This window comes from Pristiophorus japonicus, chromosome 5 (genome assembly GCF_044704955.1).
Source record: "Pristiophorus japonicus isolate sPriJap1 chromosome 5, sPriJap1.hap1, whole genome shotgun sequence".
NCBI lineage: Eukaryota > Metazoa > Chordata > Chondrichthyes > Pristiophoridae > Pristiophorus > Pristiophorus japonicus.
In genome coordinates, this window is record NC_091981.1 from 286,896,446 (window position 1) to 286,916,408 (window position 19,963).

General features: G+C 52.2%; 1 protein-coding gene across 2 annotated transcripts in view; it reads right to left on the reverse strand.

The window, feature by feature from the left end:
• The window catches only part of LOC139264735 (aquaporin-1-like), a 47,747-nt gene that overhangs the window by 10,959 nt on the left and 16,825 nt on the right, over nt 1–19,963 (reverse strand). The window contains exons 3-4 of one of the 2 annotated variants that reach the window (XM_070881747.1): nt 15,148–15,228; nt 7,816–7,954 (exon numbers count right to left, since the gene is read on the reverse strand). In XM_070881747.1, coding sequence (XP_070737848.1) covers nt 7,816–7,954; nt 15,148–15,228 — 220 coding nt within the window. Of the gene's footprint in view, nt 1–7,662; nt 7,955–15,147; nt 15,229–19,963 lie in introns of those variants that run through there. The other variant, XM_070881746.1, reaches the window with a different exon arrangement.

Below are 19,963 nucleotides of genomic sequence, written 5' to 3' on the forward strand. Positions count from 1 at the left end.
TCATCCTTGTTTTCAAATCCCTCCATGGCCTCTCTATCTCTGTAACCCCGTCGAACCCTTTAACCCTCTGCGCTCCTCCAATTCTGGCCTTGCGCTTCCCCGATTGTAACCGCTCCACCATTGGTGGCCATGCCTTCAGCTGCCTGGGCCCCAAGCTCTGGAATTCCCTCCCTAAGCCTCTCCACCTCTCTCTCCTCCTTTAAAAGGTGCTCTTTAAAACCTACCTCTTTGACAAAACTTTTCTCTTTATGTGGCTTGGTGTCAAAATTTATTTGATAATACTCCTGTGAAGCACCTTGGGAAGTTTCACTACATTAAAGATGCTATATAAATACAAGTTACTGTTGCAATAGTGCACCTTTCACTATATTTAATATATATTGGAATATCTCCCCTTCATCCCTGAACGATCAGCCAGTGTTGCTGCTCCTGACCGCTATCCAATGACTCATGATGCAAGCACAAAGCACACGTGTGTTTTTGAATGTCGGGTAAGGACAAGATTTCATCTGGTTGCGTTCATCCGCGGCCTACACGATAACCGTCACTGTGTTGTTCCAAAGGTCGTGGGTTCGAGCCCCGCTACTGCAACACGTAATCCAGGCTGACACTCCCAGGGCAGTACTGAGGGAGCGCTGCACTGTCAGAGGTACCGTCTTTCAGACGAGACGTTAAATCGAGCTCCCGTCTGCTCTCTCGGGCGGACGTAAAAGATCCCACGGCACTATTTCAAAGAAAACCTGAGGCAGTTATCCCCGATCCCCTGGGCTAATATTTATCCCTCAACCAACATCACTAAAAAAGCAGATCGCATGGTCGCTGTTTGTGGGAGCTTGCTGTGCCCAAATTGGCTGTCGTGTTTCCTACATCACAGCAGTGACTACATTTCAAGAGCTGCTTCCTTGGCTGTAAAGCACTTTGGAATGCCTTGAGGTTGTGAAAGGCGCTATATATATGCAAGTTCTTTCTCTGTGCCAGAGGAAGCACTTCACGAAACTAGGTGGGACTGTCAGCTGTGAGGAGAACACAAAGGGGTAGAAACTGCCCCCCCGCCCGAAATGGGGCGTTTCAAGGGTTTTTGCCGCAGTTGTGGTTCAGGTCGCCTCTTGAGCAACATTCAGCTCTTTGTTGTTTTTTTTTCCTTGGCTCCCGAAGTCGCTCTTAATGGGGGCGGTGACTACTCCTAAGGGGCATAAGTGGGGGGCGTAAGTGGGGGCGGTGCAGAGGGACCGCCGCGATGATGTCATCACGGCGGCTACGTCACCACGGCTCTTCCCTTCACTTAAAGGGGAGAGCCTCCTCGATTATAAAACTTTGGCCCACTGGGCCACCAGGGAGGGTTTCGGCCGGGCCAGCGGCCTGGCACCCAAGAGTGGGTGCCAGGCTGCCTGTTGGTGGCCCGGCCGAACCCGGGAGCATAATTGTCGGGCCGACCTGGCAGTCGGCTGACAAAAAAAAAACATGGCTGCAGCGGCAGTGTGCCCTCCCCTTTAAGGGAAGCTACACTGCCGCTGCAGAAGGCCGCAGTCTCACTGGGCCACCGGGGAAAACAGGTTTTGGCACTGCCGGGCGGGCCGAAGATTTTCCGATGGGAATGTCACCGTCGGGCGGGGGTATATCGGCGGTGCGCACGCTGATGATGTGCTTACCACGGATCGGCAGCAGCGGAGTGGCAAGAGGGGTATCGGGGCAACACCGGGAAAACCCCGAGAGGGCTATCGGGCTCTCAGAGGCCGTTCCACGAGAAGTCTGTGGCCCCTCCACTCTGCAGCATGGCCGCCGATTAGCGGTGGTAACCGGCCTTAAGGAGAGGGGCAATTTCGGGCCCAAAGAATCTGCAAAGGGATATAGACTAAGTGAATGGGCAGTAAGGTGGCAGGTGGAGTATAATGTGGGGAAATGTGAGCTTATTCACTTTGGTAGGAAGAAGAGAAAAACAGAATATTTTTTAAATGGTGAGAAACTTTTAAATGTTGGTGTTGAGAGAGATTTGGGTGCCCTCGTGCATGAAACACAGAAAGCTAGCGTGCTGGTACAGCAAGCAATAAGGAAGGAAGATGGCATTTTGTCCTTTATTGCAAGAGGCTTGGAGTATAAGAGTAAGGACGTCTTGCTACAACTGTACAGGGCCACACCTGGAGTACTGTGTATGGTTTTGGTCTCCTTATCTAAGGAAGGATATACTTGCCTTGGAGGTGGTGCAACGAAGGTTCACCAGATTGATTCCTGGGATGATGGGGTTGTCCTACGATGAGAGATTGTGTAGAATGGGCCGATACTCTCTGGAGTTTAGAAGAATGAGAGGTGATCTCATTGAAACATGCAAGATTCTGATGGAGATTGACAGGGTAGATACTGAGAGGTTGTTTCCCCTGGATGGAGTGTTTAGAACCAGGGGGCACAGTCTCAGAATAAGGGGTCAGCCATTTAAGACTGAGATGAGGAGGAATTTCATCACTCAAGAGGGTTTTGCAATTCCCTGCCCCAGAGAACTGTGGTGCTGAGTGTCTGAATATATTCAAGGCTGAAATAGATAGATTTTTGGACTCTAGGGGAATCGAGGGATATGGGGATCGGACAGGAAAGTGAAGTTGAGGTAGAAGATCAGCCATGATCGTATTGAATGGCGGAGCAGACTCGAGGGGCCGAATGGCCTACTCCTGCTCCTATTTCTTATGTTCTTAAAGACTCTTCTGAGAGATGAGGCAAAGTGTTTTATAATTGTCCAGCTGCCCCTATTTCTGCTTTCAATCGAACGTCAGAGAGAAACTATACAGAGGAGTGTTCTCACTTATTGGCCCCAGGGTTTTTTCCGTGTTTTTTAGTTGCCTGTCCCAGGAGATTATTTGTCTGTGGGGTGGAACTTGCGGAGGGAGAGGGGGTCGGCGCAGGTACGTCTGGTCATGACACGCCCCGGCCATCATGGTGTGTGGGCCTTCCTGCCCAGCCTTTCCGCCTGGAGCCCCCAGGATTTGCCTTCAGGCAATGAGGGCGGAAACCGAGGAGGGGTTTTGAAAAGAAGTGTTAAAATCAAACCCCCTGTTCGCAGAAGCTCAAAGACAAACTCAAAGGCGGCAACTGTACATAGAAGTTTATTTGAATAGTAAAAAGAAATAGTTGAATTATTCCAATAAATATAATCTATACAATATACAGAGGGAGCGGGGAGACAAAACGAATGACAGCTCGGATATTAGTAGCCGATATTAGTGAACACTTCATACAGTCGGAGAATGTCCCCCTGTTTTAACACGGACTTTAACCTCTTTATTTTAACGGGATTAAACGCCTCACTGGAACACAGAGGATATGAGACAGCGCCTCGAGGCCCCATCTGGCTTGGCGCTATTTCCATACAGACAACAAGGGCTCTCCGCGTCAGAAGGTCGATGGGGGCTTTTCATCGCGGGGTTTTAGGGCAGGTTTTACCTCCGTGAACTGTTTCCTCATTGCGTCCGCGGCCGATGTTTGGAACCGGAAGGCTCCCGAAGGAGGGGTGCAGCCGAGGCCTGAGGCCTAGGTTACCCTCGCTGTGTCGCAGTCAGTGTATGAGCGTTGCTGTGGGTCCTCCCTTGTACCACCACCCCCCTCCACTCAGCCACGCCGCCCCCCCCCCCCCTCGCTCCCCACCCTTGCTCTCCCAGCTGAGCAGGATAAAACCAGGAATCTCTGTGGGCTGGAACATACTGGGATGGCAACACTTATAAAGGTGATGGAACTCGGCATGATTTCAGAAGAGCCCAAGTGATGAGTAAAATTAGCTTATTATATATTTCCGCCTTCCCGTCTTTTTATATTGCTTTAAGGATTAGAGCCTTACGGCACGGCAGGAGGCCATTCGGCCCATCGGGCCTGTGCTGGCTCCGTGAAAGAGCTCTCCAATTAATCCCACTCCTCTTTCCTCCCAAAAGCCCAGCTTATTCCTTTTGAAGTATTTATCCAATTTCCTTTTCGAAAGTTACTATTGAATCTCCTTTTCAGGCAGTGAATTCCAAATGGTAACAAGTGGCTGCGTAAAGTAAAAAAAAAAGAATGTCTCCACAAAAAAATTCTAGAACGTTCCTCGCGTCAGCCGGCGAGTCAGATCGTCCTCTCCTGCTCTAAGTGGAGGAAGTGCATCCGGGAGGGCGCTGAGCACCTCGAGTCTCAACGGCGAGAGCATGCAGAAATCAAGCGCAGGCAGCGGAAGGAGCGTGCGACAAACCTATCCCACCCTCCCTTTCCCTCAACGACTGTCTGTCCAACCTGTGACAGAGTCTGTGGTTCTCGTATTGGACTGTTCAGCCACCTAAGGACTCATTTTAACCGTGGAAGCAAGTCTTCCTCGATTCCGAGGGACTGCCTATGATGATGATGATGATGATGATGATGGAGGCTGAGGTAAACCTGCCGCTCAACCTGACCCGAGTTAAAGTAATCGGCAAACGATCCAGAGGCGCGGTGAGGGGGCATTTATTTACCCAGCGAGTTCTTACAATCTGGAATGCGCTGCCTGAAAGGGTGATGGAAGCAGATTCATCATCATCATCATAGGCAGTCCCTCGGAATCGAGGAAGACTTGCTTCCACTCCTAAAGCGAGTTCTTTGGTGGCTGAACAGTTCACTACGAGAGCCACAGATTCTGTCACAGGTGGGACAGATAGTCGTTGAGGGAAGGGGCGGGTGGGACTGATTTGCCGCACGCTCCTTCCGCTGCCTGCGCCTGACCTCTTCACGCTCTCGGCGTTGAGACTCGAGGTGCTCAACGCCCTCCCGGATGCACTTCCTCCACTTAGGACGGTCTTGGGCCAGGGACTCCCAGGTGTCAGTGGGGATGTCGCACTTTATCAGGGAGGCTTTGAGGGTGTCCGCTGCCCACCTTTGGCTCGTTTGCCGTGAAGGAGCTCCACATAGAGCACTTGCTTTGGGAGCCTCGTGTCTGGCATGCGGACTATGTGGCCTGCCCAGCGAAGCTGATCGAGTGTGGTCAGTGCTTCAACACTGGGGATGTTAGCCTGGGTGAGGACACTGATGTTGGTGCACCTGTCCTCCCAGGGGATTTGCAAGATCTTGCGGAGACATCGTTGGTGATATATCTCCAGTGACTTGAGGTGTCTTCTGTATATCGTCCATGCCTCAGATCCATACAGGAGGGCGGGTATTACTACAGCCCTGTAGACCATGAGCTTGGTGGTAGATTTGAGGCCCTGGTCTTTGAACACTCTTTTCCTCAGACGGCCGAAGGCTGCGCTGGCGCACTGGAGGCGATGTTGAATCTCCGCATCAATGTCTGCCTTTGTTGATAAGAGGCTCCTGAGATATGGGAAGTGGTCCACGTTGTCCAGTGCCGCCCCGTGGATCTTGATGACTGGGGGGAAGTGCTGTGCGGCGGGGACAGGCTGGTGGAGGACCTTTGTCTTACAGATGTTTAGCGTAAAGCCCATGCTTTCGTATGCCTTGGTGAATACATCGAATGTATCCTGGAGTTCAGCCTCAGAATGTTAATGAATGCACCTGTGAGTATGCTCACATGTTTGTAGAACGGTTGAGTGCGGAGGGGCGCGGGCAGGTCGGAAGGCCTCCTCGTAGGACTGATCCTGGGCACGGCCAAGATGGCCATCGACCGGTCCAGGCAGCGGGCGGTCGAGGGGGTCACTCAGCCCGACTGCCTGCCTCTCTTCCGCGGTTAGATCCGAGCCAGGGTGTCCCTGGAGATGGAGCACGCGGTGTCCACCCGTACGCTCGCGGCCTTCCGGGAGAGGTGGGTGCCGGAGGGACTGGAGTGCATCACCGCCCCCCGGCAACCAAATTTTAATTTGATTTGATAAAGTTCCCGTTAATTTGGATTTATGGGCTCTAGTGCCCTTTAAGAAATAGGGTACTTGATTAAAACTCAAAATAGTTGGAAGATCCCCATTCACCGTTTATTGTTAAAAAGTTTGTCGGTTTTAGTGCCCCGTTAATAAAGGGGCACTTGATTTATAGGTTCAAATTAAAATAGTTGTAGAGCTGTTGAGTTGTGAGTGGCCTAGCCAGTCACGTGATGTCCACAAGCCTCAATAAAACCCCAGCCAGTTTGTTCACGGTCACCCACGATGAGGTACGCAGGTGTGAATGTAGTGGATGAACTGATAATGTGTGGTTTGATTTTGCTAATAAACCAACTTGTTCTTAATAGCAATGTGTTGCTGTGAATTCTTAAGCAAAAAGAACCCATGAAGCAAATACATTACAGCTGTAACTTTTAAAAAGGAACTGGATAAATATTTGAAGGGAAGAAACTTGCGGGGTTATGGGGGAATGGGAAGGTGAGCGGGACTAATTGGACAGCTCTATCGTAGAGCCGGCACAGAAACGATGGGCCGAATGGCTGTACCATTCTGTGATTCTGTGACTTACTGGCGGGCACAGAGGAAGAACTGAACAGAAGTGACGTCAATTTCAGTCGACCTCCAGGCCAGTAATGGAGGCCTTGCGGGTCAGAGGTCGCGGCCTGGTGCCAGCTGTGGCTCAGTGGGTCGCACTCTCACCTCGGAGTCAGCAGGTCACGGGGTCAAACCCCACCCCCAGTGCAGTGCCTATGGAGCCGCACATGTCGGAGGTGCTGTGGTGTCGGACAAGATAGTTAAGCAAAGCCTGTCCTCTCAGGTAATATCCTATGGCCTACTATTTCATAGGATAGCAGGTGAGTTCCCCCTCCATTCCCACCCCACCCCCCCCGCCACCTCTTCCCTGCCCCCTCTCCATCCTGCCCCCCAGTGTCCAGGGCTAATATTTATCCCTCAAGCCACATCACCAAAAAAACAGATTATTTGGTCATGGATCATATCGCTGTTTGTGGGAGCTTGCTGTGCGCAAATTGGCTGCCGGGATTCCTTGCCTTACAACAGCGACTGCCCTTGAATGGCTGAGGTCATGAAAGGTGCTAAATAAATGCAAGGCCTTTGTTCCGAGAGGCACATGCAGCATTAAATTTGCCGTGGGCCGTGGGTATGGAGGAACAGGCTGAGGATGGGCCCACGCTGATTTATGCGTATGTACTAAAAACAGGTTCTTGGAGTAAGTTGGGTCGGGATCAGTGTACTCAGGGCCAAAGTTCCCTGTAAGCTGCGCTTTATTCTGCGTGGCCTCTTTTATTTAATGCGCGGTCCCTTTAAATCTCTGCGCATGCGCGGTCCCTTTAAACCTCTGCGCATGCGCGGTCCCTTTAAACCTCTGCGCATGCGCAACCTTCAACGTTTCCCATTAAGCTGTGTGGCGGCGAGGTGCTTTGGAGCTCTCGCTCAGGCCGCACTCCGGCTTTGAAATGGGAGAAAAAGCACGGAAATTTGAATGAACCTCTTAAAGGGACCACGCACCAACCCTCCCCCCCCCACACCCCCGCCCTCCCCCAAAAAAATTAAAGGGACCCTTGGCGTTATTGACACTGTAAAAGCTGGTGGGCCACTCCCCGCGCATGCCCACCTTAGCGGGGAACGTTGGTCAGTGTCTCAGTTTAACACTTCATCCGAAAGACGGCACCTCCGGCAGTGCAGCACTCCCTCAGTACGGCACTGGGAGTGTTGGCCTGGGTTTTGTGCTCGAGCATCTGAGGTAGGGGAGGGGTTGGGTCTGCCGGTTCTGCGCCTGTCACCCCGGTGTTTCCCAACGGGCAAAGTGCGCAGAGACGGAAATCCTCGGGACCCCCTCCCTCCTCCCCCCACCCCACCCTTATTTCTTTTTTTTTCTCTTTTTGTTTCTCTCTCTCTCTCTCTCTCCTGGCGGGAGTGCCCCATTCCCTTTTGTTGTTCTTGTTTTACTGTGGCTTCATTTCCATCTGGGCGCTGTCCTCCTCACCTTCCACCTCGTATTCATCGGCCTGGCCGCTGGTCAGCACCTTGAGCCGCTCAGACAGGTTGCTGAACCGCGTAGTCAGCACAAAGTCGTAGAGCAGGGAGGCCACCACTCCTCCAATCATGGGACCCACCCAATACAGCTGGGGGAGACACAACACAGGCGTTACAGAGCGAAGGGGACACGGGGAGCGATGCTGGTCAGGGGAGCTGTTGGCACACGGGGCGGGGGGTTAGTCTGACGTCAGGTGAGAGCGAGTCGGTGTGTGTGTGGGCTTGTGTGTGTGAGTGGGTGTGTGTGAGTGTGTGTGTGAGTGTGAGTGTGTGTGGGTGTGTGTGTGGGTGAGTGTGTATGGGTGTGTGTGTGGGTGTGAGTGAGTGTGAGTGTGTGTGGGCTTGTGTGAGTGTGAGTGTGCATGAGTGTAAGTGTGCGTGGGTGTGTGTGTGAGTGTGAGTGTGTGTGGGTGTGTGTGTGGGTGTGAGTGTGAGTGGGTGTGGGCTTGTATGAGTGAGTGTGGGTGTGCGTGGGTGTGAGTGTGAGTGTGAGTATGTGGGGGTGTGAGTGCGAGTGTGAGTGTGTGTGGGCTTGTGTGAGTGTGAGTGTGCATGAGTGTAAGTGTGCGTGGGTGTGAGTGTCCGTGGGTGTGACTGTGAGTGTGTGAGTATGAGTGTGCGTAGGCATGAGTGTGAGTGTGTGTGTGGGTGAGTGTGAGCGTGTGTGTGAGTGCGTGTGGGCTTGTGTGAGTGTGAGTGTGTGCATGAGTGTGTGTGTGAGAGTGTGAGTGTGGGCGTGAGTGTGAGTAGGTGAGTATGAGTACGAGTGTGCAAGTGTGAGTGTGCATGGGTGTGAGTGTGAGTGTGAGCGGGTGCGTGCATGTGAATGTGAATGTGAGAGTGAGTGTGAATGCGAGTGTGTGTGTGAGTGTGTGCGTGGGTGTGAGTGTGACTGTGAGTGTGTGCATGATTGTGAATTTGTGTGTGAGTCTGAGTGTGAGTGTGTGTGTGTGAGTGTGAATGTGAGGCTGTGTGTGTGCCTGGGTGTGAATGTGAATGTGTGTCCGTGGGTGTGAATGTGAGCGTGTGTGTGAGCGTGTGCGTGGGTGTACATGTGAATGCGAGTGTGAGTGTGTGCCTGGGTGTGAATGTGAGTGAGTGTGTGCGTGCGTGTGAATGTGAGTGTGAGTGTGGATGTGAGTGTGAGTGTGGATGTGAGTGTGAGTGTGCGTGGGTGTCATTGTGAGTGTGTGTGTGGATGTGAATGTGAGTGTGAGTATCTGCTTGAGTGTGAATGTGAGTGTGTGTCCGTGGGTGTGAATGTGAGCGTGTGTGTGAGCGTGTGCGTGGGTGTACATGTGAATGTGAATGCGAGTGTGAGTGTGTGCCTGGGTGTGAATGTGAGTGTGAGTATCTGCTTGAGTGTGAATGTGAGTGTGTGTGCGCGGGCGTGTGTGAGTGTGAGTGTGAGTGTGTGTGTGTGGGCGTGAGTGTGTGTGAGTGTGAGTGTGTGTGTGTGGGCGTGAGTGTGTGAGTGTGAGTGAGTGTGTGTGAGTGAGTATGAGTGTGAGTGTGAGTGCATAGGCGTGAGCATGAGCGCGAGTGTGTGTGTGTGCGAGTGTGTGTGTGTGTGGGCATGAGTGTGTGAGTGTGAGTGCAAGTGTGCGTGTGTGAGTCTGCATGGGTGTGAGTGTGAGTGGATGTGTGAGTGTGAGTGTGAGTGGGTGTGTGCGTGTGAGTGTGAATGTGAGTGTGTGTGTGTGTGTGTGCGTGGGTGTGAGTGTGAATCTGTGTGTGAGCGTGTGCGTGGGTGTGAATGTGAGTGAGTGTGTGCGTGCGTGAGTGTATAAGTGTGAATGTGAGTGTGTCTGTATAAGTGTGTGGGTGGGTAGGTGTGTGAGTGTCTGTGTATGAGTGTGTGTGTCAGCCTGTGTGTATATGTGTGTCAGTCTTTACTTGAGTGTGTTTACTTGCGTGTGTAATGTGTGTGTATGTGCGTGAGCATGTGCGTGAGTCTGTGAGTGTGTATGTGTGAGTGTGTGGGTGTGAGTGTGTGGGTGTCAGTGTGTGTGTGAGTGTATGTGAATGTCTGTGTCAGTCTGTGTGTGTGTCAGTGTGTCAGTGTGTAAGAGTGTATGTGGGTGTAAGTGAGTGTGTGTCAGTGTGTGAGAACATAAGAATATAAGAATTAGGAGCAGGAGTAGGCCATTCGGCCCCTCGAGCCTGCTCCGCCATTCAATAAGATCATGGCTGATCTTCTACCTCAATTCCACTTTCCTGCACTGGCCCCATATCCCTCGATTCCTTTAATATCCAAAAATTTATCGCTCTCTGCCTCTAATATACTCAAAGACTGAGCCCCCACAGCCCTCAGGGGTAGAGAATTCCAGAGATTCACCACCCTCTGAGTTAAGAAGTTTCTCCTCATCTCAGTCCTCAATGGCCGACCCCTTATTCTAAGACTGTGACTCCTGGTTCTAGACTCCCCAGCCAGGGGAAACATCCTCCTTGCATCTACCCTGTCCAGCCCTATAACAATTTTTGATGTTTCAATGAGATCACCTCTCATTCTTCTAAACACAGGCCTAGTCTACTCAATCTCCCCTCATAGGACAATCCTCCCAACCTTTGCACTCCCTCAATGGCAGGTATATCCTCCCTTAGGTAAGGAGACCAAAACTATACACAATACTCCAGGTGCAGTCTCACCAGGGCCTATATAATTACAGCTAGACATCTTTACTCTTATACTCAAATCCTCTTGTAATAAAGGCTAACGTACCATTTGCTTTCCTAATTACTTGCTGTACCTGTTTGTTAACTTTCAGTGATTCGTGTACAAGGACACCCAGGTCCCTCTGAACACCAACATTTTTCAATCTCTCACCATTTAAAAAATACTCTGCTTTTCTATTTTTCCTACCAAAGTGGATAACTTCACATTTCTCCACATTATATCCCATTTGCCATGAGTATAAGTGTGTCAATATGTATGTGAATGTGTGTGTCCATGATTGTGAGCGTGAGTGAGTTTGTTGGTGTGTGTGTTTGTGAGTGAGTGTGTGGGCATGAGTGTGTCAGTGTGAGAGTGTGAGTGCATCAGTGTGTGAGTGTTAGTGTGTGTGTCAGTGTGTGAATGCATGTGTCAGTGTATGTCAATGTGTGAGTGAGTGTGTCAGTGTGTCAGTGTGTGAATGTGTGTGTCAGTGTGTGTGTGGCAATGTGTGAATCAGTGTGTCAGTGTGTCAGTGAGTGCATGTGAGTGAGTGTGTCAGTGTGTCAGTAGGTGAGTGTGTGTGTGTGTGTGTCAGTGAGTGTGTGTGAGTGTGTCAGTATATCAGTAAGTGAGTGAGTGTGAGTGTGTCAGTGAGTGTGTGTGAGTGTGTCAGTATATCAGTAAGTGAGTGTGTGAGTGTGTCAGCAAGTGAGTGAGTGTGTGAGTGAGTGTGTCAGTGAGTGTGTCAGTGAGTGTGTCAGTAAGTGAGTGTGTGCGAGTGAGTCAGTAAGTGAGTGTGCGTGAGTGTGTCAGTGAGTGTGTGTGTGTCAGTGTGTCAGTGTGTCAGTGTGTGTGAGTGAGTGTGTCAGTGAGTGTGTCAGTGAGATTGTGTGAGTGTGTCAGTAAGTGAGTGTGTGTGAGTGTGTCAGTGAGTGTGTCAGTGAGTGTGTGTGAGTGTGTCAGTAAGTGAGTGTGTGTGTGTGTCAGTGAGTGTGTGTGAGTGTCAGTGTGTCAGTAAGTGAGTGTGTCAGTGAGTGTGTGTGAGTGAGTGTGTGTGAGTGTGTCAGTGAGTGTGTGTGAGTGAGTGTGTGTGAGTGTGTCTGTGAGTGTGTCAGTAAGTGAGTGTGTGTGAGTGTGTCAGTGAGTGTGTGTGTGTGTGTCAGTGTGTCAGTAAGTGAGTGTGTCAGTGAGTGTGTGTGAGTGAATGTGCCAGTAAGTGTGTGTGTGAGTGTGTCAGTGTGTGTGTGTATGTCAGTGTGTCAGTAAGTGAGTGTGTCAGTGAGTGTGTGTGAGTGAATGTGTCAGTAAGTGAGTGTGTGTGAGTGTGTCAGTAAGTGAGTGTGTGTGAGTGAGTGTGTAGTGAGTGTGTGTGAGTGAGTGTGTCAGTAAGTGAGTGTGTGTGAGTAAGTGTGTAGTGAGTGTGTGTGAGTGAGTGTGTCAGTGAGTGTGTGTGAGTGAATGTGTCAGTAAGTGAGTGTGTGTGAGTGTGTCAGTGTGTGTGAGTGTATTGATCGGGACATTTTTTAGCTTCTTTGGAAGTTGTTTTACAAAGGAGCTCCCTCTAGTGGTCGGGTTGGGGATGCACCGACCGACCCTGAAATGAACACACAGCCTGAAGAGACCACAGGGGGAGAAATTCGCATCATTTGTGCCTCCCGTTACAACGGGGAGCAAACGGATTCTCGCCCGGGGCTCGGGGCTCGGGGCCGCTACCACCTCCCACGTTAGCGGAGACGCAAACCGGCAGCTCCCCGGACCGCTGCCCCGTCGACGATGACGTCACCGCCGTGTGCAGTGACCCGGGTAGCAATGTCCCGCGCTAGCCTCTCGGGTCGCGAACTTGACCGCGCTCCGCCATTTTGTTTAAGTTGGCCACTTACCGGTTTGGCCTTTCGTTGAATATTTTGCAGGGCTCCGTGCCACCACATTGCTGCCAGGGCACCTCGCTCTCCGGGGGTGAAGAGCCGGCCCCTCGCCCCCGCCCCTGCAGAGCTCGCAGCGTGCCCCTCCCCTTTAATGGAAGGGGAGGGGCCCTGTTCTACCGCCAGCGCTGCGCTACCCCAAGTTCGGGCGCAGCCGGGGCGGGACCCCAAAGCCAGGCGCAGGCAGTCCCGCCTCACCTCGGTTCCTGCCCCCAAACGGGGCCTTACCACATTTCGCCCCTCTCTCCCCCCCCTCCCTCATCCACCTGTCACTGTGAGATGCACATCCTGGCTGCACAGTGGCAACTTTCTCTAATCTTCATTTCTAGTGAAATCGTAACAAAGCCTTCTTAAAAAAAAAAAATGTTTTACGATTTCAGTGGCATTCCTGAACAGAGCTCTTCATAAAGATATTTACATTGTCGCTGTACTCAGTAAGTGCACTGATTCTTGCCCCCAGTCAACGGGACAATAAAACAGATTATCTGGTCATTATCACAGTGCCGTGTGTGGGAGCTTGCTGTGCGCAAAATATCTGCCGCGGTTGCTACATTACCACAGTGACTATACTCCAAAAGTACTTCATTGGCTGTAAGGCGCTTTGAGACGTCCGGTGGTTGTGAAAGGCGCTATACAAATGCAACCTTTTCTTTCTTTTTCAGGCCGACTGTGGATTTGAGCCCCTGTCTGTAGGTTTCTTGCTGGTCTGAGCCCTTGGTGCATCTGGTTCAGGGAAACAAAGTAAATGGGCATTCCCTCTCCTGATCATTCTCCAGCATGTCAGCTCCATCACCAGTACCACCAACTTCCACCTCCCGAACATCACCATTCCCACCGCACCTCAGCTCTGAAGCTCTCGTCCATGCCTTTGTTACCTCTGCACTTAATTATTCCAACTCTTTCCTGTTCGGCCTCCCATCTTCCGCCTTCCATCAACTTGAGCTTATTCAAAACTCGGCTGCCTGCGTCCTAACTCCTATCAAGTCTCGTTCACCCATCACCCCTGTGCTCGCTGACCTACATTGATTCCCGGTCCGCCAACACCTCGATTTTATCATTTTCGTCCTTGTTTTCAAATAAGTTCACGGCCTCGCTCCCTCCCTGTCAGCGCCGAGCTTATGGCTCGCATCGCGCCGCAGGGAACTAGGACCCCCTTGCCGCTGGACCAAGACCTTGCTCAGCTAAGCCCGTATGGTAGCCAGTGTAGAAGCAAGTCTTCCTCGATTTCGAGGGCCTGCCCATGAAGTGATCTTTGTAATCTCCTTCAGCCCCACCACCCCACTTTAAAAAGAACTCGCGCACATCTTCCACCCTTCAAAATGAAGTTGGGGACCTGGAACGTCAGGCCTTCATGGACAACTCCAACAGCGACAGACCGGACCGGCCGCACCGCCATCGTTGCCCGGGAACTTAAGACTCCCCACCCACCCTTTCCTCCAACCACTGCCTGCCCCACCTGTGACAGAGACTGTCATTCCCCTATTGGACTGTTCAGTCACCTGAGAACTCACTTTTAGAGTGGAAGCAAGTCTTCCTCGATTTCGAGGGCCTGCCCATGAAATGATCTTTGTAATCTCCTTCAGCCCCACCACCCCCTGAGATCTGCGCGCTCCTCCAATACTGGCCTCTTGCTCATCCCAATTTTCATCGCTCCGCCATCGGTGGCCGTGCCTTCAGCTACCGAGGCTCTAAGCGCTGGAATTACCTCCTTAATCCTCTCTGTCTCTCTCCTTTAACATGTTCCTTAAAACCCATCTCTTGATCACCGGCCCTAATATCTCCTTATGTGGTTCAGTGTCAAAGTTGGTTTGATAATGCTCCTGTCAAGCACCTTGGGACATGTTAAGAAAGTGATAGGCACTATATAAATGCAAGTTCTTGACGTTACTGTAGTGGGCGTGGTCCAGTTCGGTTCAGATCCCCGCCCACGGTTGAATAGCCGACTGACACTGACATGCCTCGACTCTACACGTGAGAAAATGCTGCCCCCAGTGCCCATGGAACCCTGTCTCATGGAGGCAGCCATTCCAATTTCATGCTGCATGGCCAGGAACACCCACTGAAATTTTGGGAGCATGCTCGTACGATTTTCCCAATCACTTGAAAATAATGGTCCGAATGTAATGGGCATCGCACTCCCTAAATTTCCACTCCGCACTTCTGGCAAGCCAGATTCCCCACTGGCAGTGGCAAGTTCAAGGAATTGTCTCTCTCTCTCCCTTCAAGCAAGTGAGCATTCCAAGGAAAAAAGGGGACACCTGCATTTATGTAGTGCCTTTCACACCTTCAGGACGTCCCAAAGCGCTTTACAGCCAATGCAGTACTTTTGGAGTGTAGTCACTCTTGTAACATAGGAAACGCGGCAGCCAACATAAACACAGCACGCTCCCACAAACAGCAATGTGATAACGACCAGATAATCGTTTTTTTGTTATGTTGGTTGAGGGCTGAATATTGGCCGGGACACCGGGGAGAACTCCCCTGCTCTTCTTCAAAATAGTACCATGGGCATTTCTGAGGGAGAGCAGGCGGGGCCTCGGTTTTAAGTCTCAGCCAAAAGATGGCGCCTACGGCAGTGCAGCTCTCCCTCAGCACTGCATTGGAGTGTCAGCCTAGATTTTGTGCTCAGCGGCAGACTCTACCTAATAGAGAACTGGTTGGCTACCCAAGGGGCCCAGTGCTGCTCACAGCTCCACCAACTCACCCAGTGATCCTTGAAGTTGCCGGTGATGACAGCCGGCCCGAAGGACCGGGCAGGATTCATCCCACATCCGGTGAAGCCAATCTGAGGAGAGAAGGCAACAAAACAAGATATTAGACAACTCCAGAGAATGCTCACCTCAGCGACACTACCCACTGGATGAAAACTGACTGATTGGCCTACTCCTGTCCCTACGTTCCTTTGGGAAAGGAGCAAAAGAATGTGGATTAAAGTGGACTTTTTTTTTTTTAAACTGGGCCAGTAGGTGGCAGGTGCAGTTAAATGAAGACAAATCTAAAGTTATTTGCATGGGAGGAGACAGGAATCAAAAGTACTGACCTTGAATGGATCAGTGGAACGGGGTGATGATCAGACAGTAGATCTGGGGTTATATGGGGAATTAATAAAACCATCGCTGTCGTAAAGGAGGGTAGAAGCAGATTACTTAGAATTACATACGGCCTTACTTTCCATTTTTCAGCAAAAATGCGCGATAGCCTGCTTATATGGGCGATAGATGGGTGATCATGTGCCGAAAGTCTAGCTCGTAAAATTTTACAGCACACAAACAGGCCATTCGGCCCAACTAATCTATCCACTCGAGCCTCCGCCTACATTACTTCATCTCACCCTAATTCCATATCCTTCCACTCCTTCCTCCCTCATATACTTAACTAGCTTCCCCGTCTGTGCTTTTCGCATCAACTATTCCCTGTGGTAGTGAGTTCCACATTCTGGGTAAAGAAGTTTCTCCCGAATTCCCTGTTGGATTCATTAGTGCTTCGATTTCCCCCACAAGTAGAAACATCTTCTCACTATCTACCCTGCCAAACCCCTTCGTAATTTTAAAGACCTTTGTCAGGTCACCTGTTCTCCCTTTTCTCCTCCCACCCTACTTCATCTCACCATATCAGCATATCCTTCTGCTCCTTTCCCCCTCATGTGGTAATCGAATTTCCCCTTCAATGCACCTATGCTATTTGTCTCGACTATTCCCTGCAGTATCGAGATCCGTGTTCTAACCCCTCTCTGGGTGAAGACTCATTTTGCCTCCTAATTCCGTCTGATCTGCAAACTGGGTGATCTGGCTTTCGACGCTCTCATCGATACCATTTCGTGACAAGACAGAGCAGTTCAAATGATCCATGCCGCAGTTAGTCGCGACATCACTGGTGTGTGCTGTCGGCACTGTGCGCAATCTACAGGTTGCACTACAGCGACTCACTGGGGTCACTTTAACAGCACCTCCTCCTCTCCGCGACCTCTGGCACTGAGAAGGACAAGACCAGCTATAAGAACATAAGAACAAAAGAACATAAGAACATAAGAAATAGGAACAGGAGTCGGCCATTTGGCCCCTCGAGCCTGCTCCACCATTCAATAAGATCATGGCTGATCTGATCACGGACTCAGCTCCACTTCCCTGCCCGCTCCCCATAACCCTTTACTCCCTTATCACTCAAAAATCTATCTATCTCCGCCTTCAATATAGTCAATGACCCAGCCTCCACAGCTCTCTGGGGCAGAGAATTCCATAGATTTACATCCCTCTGAGAGAAGACATTTTTCCTCATCTTAGTTTTAAATGGGCGGCCCCTAATTCTAAGACTATGGGCCCACATGATTCGCGCCTGATTTTTAGGAGCAACTGGTGGAGAACGGACTATTTTAGAAATCGCAATTCTCCACATTTTTTTCCTGCAGTTCTAGTCAGGTAGAACAGTTCTAGTTTAGAACAGAATTTTTTTCTTCAAAAGGGGGCGTGTCCGGCCACTGACGCCTGATTTGAAAGTTTCCACAGTGAAAATGTACTCCAAACTAAAGTAGAATGGAGCAAGTGAAGATTTTTGTAGAACTGAAAAAACCTGTTCTACACATTAAAAAATCAGGCGCAGGTTACAAATCAGGCGTCCAGAACGAGGTGGGGGGGGGGAGGGGGGGAAGGGAACTCATTAAAATCTACAATAAATTCTGATTTATACTTATACAAATATTATACAAATAAATCCAACCTGAATAAACATTTATAAGCCAAGAAAAGATTAAATAAACCATCTTCCTACCTGTGTGAAAGTGCTTCAGCCAGGGAGAATTCTGCAGCCGTTCGTGCCGCTGAGCGGGAGGGGGAGAGAGAGAGAGAGAGAGAGAGAGAGAGAGAGTGAGGGGGGGGAAGGGAGAGAGAGAGAGGGGGGTGAACGGAGAGAGAGAAAGGGGAGGGAGGGAGAGAGAGAAGAGAGGGGGGGGAGGGAGAGAGAGAAGAGAGGGGGGGAGGGAGAGAGAGAGGGGGGGGAGGGAGAGAGAGAGAGGGGGGAGGGAGAGAGGGGGGGAGGGAGAGGGGGAGGGGAGAGGGAGGGAGGGGGGAGGGGAGAGGGAGAGGGGAGGGAGAGAGAGAGAGGGGGGGGAGGGAGAGAGAGGGAGGGAGGGGGGAGGGAGAGAGAGGGAGGGAGGGGAGAGGAAGAGAGAGGGAGGGGGAGAGGGAGGGAGGGGTGAGGGGAGGGGAGAGGGAGGGAGGGGGGAGGGGAGAGGGAGGGAGGGGGGAGGGGAGAGGGAGGGAGGGGGAGGGGAGAGGGAGGGAGGGGGGAGGGGAGGGAGGGGGGAGGGAGAGAGAGAGAGGGTGGGGGGGAGGGAGAGAGAGGGAGGGAGGGGGGAGGGAGAGAGAGGGAGGGAGGGGGGAGGAAGAGAGAGGGAGGGAGGGGGAGGGAGAGAGAGGGAGGGAGGGGGAGGGAGAGAGAGGGGAGGGAGGAGGGAGGGGGAGGGAAGGGGGAGGGGGAGGGAAGGGGAGGGAGAGAGAGGGAGGGAGGGGGGAGGGATAGAGAGGGAGGGAGGGGGGAGGGAAAGAGAGGGAGGGGGGAGGAAGAGAGAGGGAGGGAGGGAGGCGGGATTGAGAGGGAGGGAGGAGGGAGAGAGAGGGAGGGAGGGGGGAGAGAGAGGGAGGGAGGGGGGAGGGAGAGAGAGGGAGAGAGGGGGGACGGAGAGAGAGGGAGGGAGGGGGGAGGGAGAGAGAGGGAGGGAGGGGGGAGGGAGAGAGAGAGAGAGCGGGGGGGATCGGGTCAGGGAACAGGAGCGCGGGTCGGGTCGGGTCAGTCGGGGGGGAGGGGGAGCGGGTCTCAGGTCGGTTTGGGGCAGGGGGTGTCGGGTCTCGGGTCGGGTCTGGGGAGAGCGGGTGTCGGGGCGGGGCGGGTCGGGCCGGGTGGGGGAGCGGGTGTCGGGTCGGGGGGGGGGGGTGGGCGGGTCTCGGGTCGGGGGGGGGGGGTGGGCGGGTCTCGGGTCGGGGGGGGGGGTGGGCGGGTCTCGGGTCGGGGGGGGGGGGGTGGGCGGGTCTCGGGCCAGGGGGTGGGGGGGAGCGGATCTCGGGTCGGGGGGAGCGGGTGTCTGGTCGGGGGGGGGGGAGTGTCTCGGGTCGGGGCGGGGGGGGGGAGCGGGGGTCGGGTCTGGTCGGGCGGGGAGCAGGAGCTGGCCGTGGGAGGAGCCTCATTCACGCAGCCCCAGTGAGGCCATTGGGCCAGGGCTAGGGGCTGCGTGCTTCGGGCCCCTCCCACACAGTTCGGCGCCTGGAGCTACTGCACTTGCGTGCCGACTGTAGCGTGCATATGCAGAGGTCCCGGCACTGTTTTCAGTGCAGGGACCTGGCTCCGCCCCCCCCACAGCTCGTGCTGGCTGCGCCGAGTGCCACAGGACCTGTAAGTAGGTGGAGAACACCGAGGATTTTTTTAGGCGCCGTTTTAGGCACGAAAAACGGGCGCCCCGCTCGGAGGGGCGCCCGTTTTTTTTCTTGTGGAAACTTGTGCCCAATGTTCCCTCGTTTTAGTTTCCCCTATGAGTGGAAATATCTTCTCTACATCACCTTGTCAAGCCTCTCATTATCTTATGTTTCAATAAGATCATCTCTCATTCTTCTGAACTTTGATGAGTATAGGCCCAACCTACTCAATCTATTCTCATAAGTCAACCTCCTCACCTCCGGAATCAACCTAGTGAACCTTCTCTGAACAGCCTCCAATGCAAGTATATCCTTTCGTAAATTCGGAGACCAAAATTGTACGCAGTACTCCAGGTGTGGCCTCACCAATACCCTGTACAGTTGTAGCAGGACTTCCCGGCTTTTATACTCTATCCCCCTTGCAATAAAGGCCAACATTCCATTTGCCGTCCTGATTATTGCTGTACCTGCTGTACTTGATGTCTCCGCAAGATCCTACAAATCCCCTGGGAGGACAGACGCACCAACGTTAGCGTCCTCGATCAGGCCAACATCCCCAGCATCGAAGCACTGACCACACTTGATCAGCTTCGCTGGGCAGGCCACATAGTTCGCATGCCTGACATAAGACTCCCAAAGCAAGCGCTCTACTCTATTCCGAGGGACTGCCTATGATAATGTACCTGCATTTTATACTCACTTTTTGTGTTTCATGCACAAGGACCCCCACCCCGGTCTCTCTGTACTGCAGCACTTTGCAATTTTTCTCCATTTAAACGATAATTTGCTTTTCTATTATTTCTATTATTTCTGTCAAAGTGGATAACCTCACTTCTTGTGAGGAACATCATGGCCTCCCCCCAAGTCTTTCATCGGTCCTGGGTCAGAATCCTGGAACTGCCGCGCTAACTAATGGCATTACGGCAAACACCTTCACCACATGGACTGCAGTGGTTCCAGGACAGGGTCCACCCCAACCTTCTCAGGGACAGCCAATAAATACTGGGTTTCCAGCGACGCCCACACGCCCAGATTGAATTAAAAAGGGAGGCTTTATACACAGCAAGTTGTTGTGATCGAGAACACACTGCCTGAAGGGGCGTTGGAGGCAGATTCAAT